Source organism: Diadema setosum, chromosome 4, assembly GCF_964275005.1.
Source record: "Diadema setosum chromosome 4, eeDiaSeto1, whole genome shotgun sequence".
NCBI lineage: Eukaryota > Metazoa > Echinodermata > Echinoidea > Diadematoida > Diadematidae > Diadema > Diadema setosum.
In genome coordinates this window covers 41,044,755-41,047,864 of record NC_092688.1, presented here as the reverse complement: position 1 = coordinate 41,047,864, position 3,110 = coordinate 41,044,755, and the positions used below count along the sequence as shown (strand labels likewise).

Here is a 3,110-nt window from a genome sequence, read left to right as displayed (position 1 = left end):
ATCCAACTAAATTCTATCACACATGTAAATGTTCACCTAATCACTGGTATGCCACGCCAGGAAAGATAAGATGCTGTCATAATTTTCCATACGGTTTACTGGTACAACTGTATCTATAAATATGTTTAACTACCAGCGACCCTTCGGAGAAATCGTCTTGTTATGTTTTCGATAAACTGTAGCTTTATTCACATACGTGTGCTATTACACGTTGGATCATTGCTGCCTGAAAATCTCAGCTAAGGCAACTTTGTATAGTCACAGGGCAATTCACCAGTAAAAACACCCATATACGAACATCAATGCACATTACTGAATTATCTCTATAATTCATGACATCTAGGCACCTTTACTCACTATCTGATTGACAACCCCAGGGTTTCAATTTCATCTGTTGCTTCATTTTCGTGCCAATAGCAAAATTTCATCACACATTTCTTGTTTTGCACGCTTTCTCTACAGAATATCGAAACACAACGCATTACTTTCAAGAGGCAGCTTTGTGAAACTGACTGAATTTCACCAATATCTTTAAATAATGAAATTAATTACAAGTTACAAAGCCAAAGAGCATGACACAAGTGTAGCTATGAGAAACGTACCGGAAAGGAGAATAGCTATTTTGTCGATCAGTGCACTCATGTCGTGGTGTGGCCAAAGTCTCTTCGTTGTCACGGTGATATTGTACGTGCCGAGTGGTCTATCCAACGATGTGCTTCCCGTCCAGCCAAGATGTCTCTATGGTGCTGCTCCTACTTATGGAGAACAGCAATCTGCCCACGTTCCTGCCAGCGCCTGCCATATTCATCCAGCCAGGTCCGCGGTGGTTTGGCCCTAAAGCCGTCATCATCATCTCTGTCGCCATCCATGCCATCTCGCATCCAATGTAATCTCCACGAGTTAAGTCCCCGCCATTTCTCCCCATGTGCACTTCCTTGTCGCTGGTCCCTATCTCATAAAAACATTTTTCTGTGGTCATTGGTCCTGCCGACGATTCAATGATATTTCTGGCATCTGATGACAAAACAAAGTACATGCAGACCAGAGCTACTGCCATCAACAGAAAAGTACGGGCCTTCATTGTCCTTGTCGGCTGTCATGCAGACCTTATAGCCCACCTAGAAGTCGCCAGCCTTCGCCTTGTGGTCCATCTCAATTTCAGGTCGTTGACATTTCATGATGTCTTTAAATTTGTGGCATTTCGGTTACTTAAACTACTGTATTTCTTTGGCGTGTATAAGTTTGGATCCCACCGCTGCTCACCAGTGTTGGGTTTCAAACAAGAGTCAATGAATCAGTCACACCAACATAAAATCATTGCATTTACGGAGAGAACATTTATTGGCGTCTTGACTTCAGGAGGACCAAATTCAGACTGACTCCTTAACAGGAGTGTTAGCTTGGCATCATTGCCAGCCAAGTATACAAGCAATTAACCAGTTGGCTATTTCCATCATAGAAGCTTGGGATTAAATGAGAAACTAAAACAGGTACAATCGGGCAATAGGGTGGTAATTGGAGGGAGACATGGCTACAACAATAGGACAAAGGGACATAAAGTTGAGACTATTACAGAGGGGTGACATCAACGTCTTAGCTACTAGGGGAGGACAAAGGATAGGAAGTTGCATAGTCAGTATAGTAAATGAGAAAAGGGCTATACGATTACTGCTTTATTCTAGGCACCAACACTAAGCTTATACTTGTGTGTCTTGGTTCAATTAACACATAGGGGCTAACGAAGCTCTCCAGTTTATGACTTTAGGACAAAGGATATTCAATCTGTACAAGATATATGTGTGGGAGAATACTGATAAGAATTAGGACATTGACCCTGACTATGATTCAATATGAAGTGTAACCAGTATCCAGGACAAGTTACTGACCTTAACACTAGCATTAACAATCATAAAACTGCACATTTGCACTTGCGCCCTATTCAACTCACCTTTGCACTGATGCATTTTGTAGCTATACTTATAGTACCCTATTCGGTTACACAATTGTATGTATTAAATGATTTGTAAAGAAGTATATAATAAGCCATACGTTTTTCCAGAGGTCGCCATCAAACTCAAGCTTCACCTTAAGATGACAGTCTCTTGCATTTTGTATGTATTAATTCGATTGAATAATCAATGATTTTCCAATTGTTTTGTATATATATGATTATAATTCACCTATACAATATTTCATTATTGGTACTTTATATATGACTATATTTATATTCATTTTGTGTTGGATTAATTATAATGTGAATAGTATTGGAAAATTGTTTATGTCGTATAATACACTCTGTGAAAAATGCAGAAATAAATCAAATCAAAGTATTATGCAATGAATTAGAGACGACTTTGACGAGGCTATACGAGCGCAGAAACACTGCTCTATAGAAAAGTAGTTAAATGGAAGTCTAAAAGAGCAAATTTATGAGCTGAGTCAAAAAGTGCAAACGTTTATGGCTGCTGCCAGTATACGTCATTGTTGTCGTTGTTGTTTAATTATGAAACGGTTGTATTTTTACTATATATGGGCCCTTCTTTAACGATGGGATGGGCGTTACTTTGACCCAGATTTTTTGGTCATGACTTATTCATAATGATACTATTTACTCACTTTTGTTTACATGACGGTGCCATGTTATGTGTGTGCATTATGATTATTTTTCTTTTCGCAAGGCTGACGCAAATTGATATGAAAATCTCTCAAGCATAATTCCCCCACCCAGTGGACGCCTAAATGAGGCATTTATAACTAAATATATACCATGATCATGATGAAACTGGTCATTTTATTTTATGACTGATTAATCGGATTGCTATTAATGAGTTCAACGAGCATATTTCTTAAAACAATGGCGCCTATAGGTAGCCGTTCTATATGGACACAGTAAACCGGTAAATGCACGTCAACGTGTATAGCTAGCCTTTATACTGAAGTATGTTAGACCGACATGATAATGACTTTGTTATATACTGATATCACAATGTAAATGTTATGACTTTTTTTTTTTTCTGGAGACCATGAAGGTTTGCCCGGCAAAGCAAAACCCGATGGGACAAAATGGATTTCTGAAAATGTTAATTAGGAACAGATGAACCGAACTGTCT

General features: G+C 38.7%; 1 protein-coding gene across 1 annotated transcript; it reads right to left on the bottom strand.

Annotated features, from left to right (window-relative positions):
• Positions 1 to 700: 700 nt before the first annotated feature.
• On the bottom strand, positions 701 to 1,964 carry LOC140227877 (peptidyl-prolyl cis-trans isomerase B-like). The gene is made up of 2 exons (XM_072308262.1): positions 1,949 to 1,964; positions 701 to 1,014 (listed from the first exon to the last, which is right to left on the bottom strand). The coding sequence occupies exons 1-2, from the start codon at positions 1,962 to 1,964 to the stop codon at positions 701 to 703; spliced, it is 330 nt and encodes a 109-aa protein (XP_072164363.1).
• Positions 1,965 to 3,110: the final 1,146 nt, after the last annotated feature.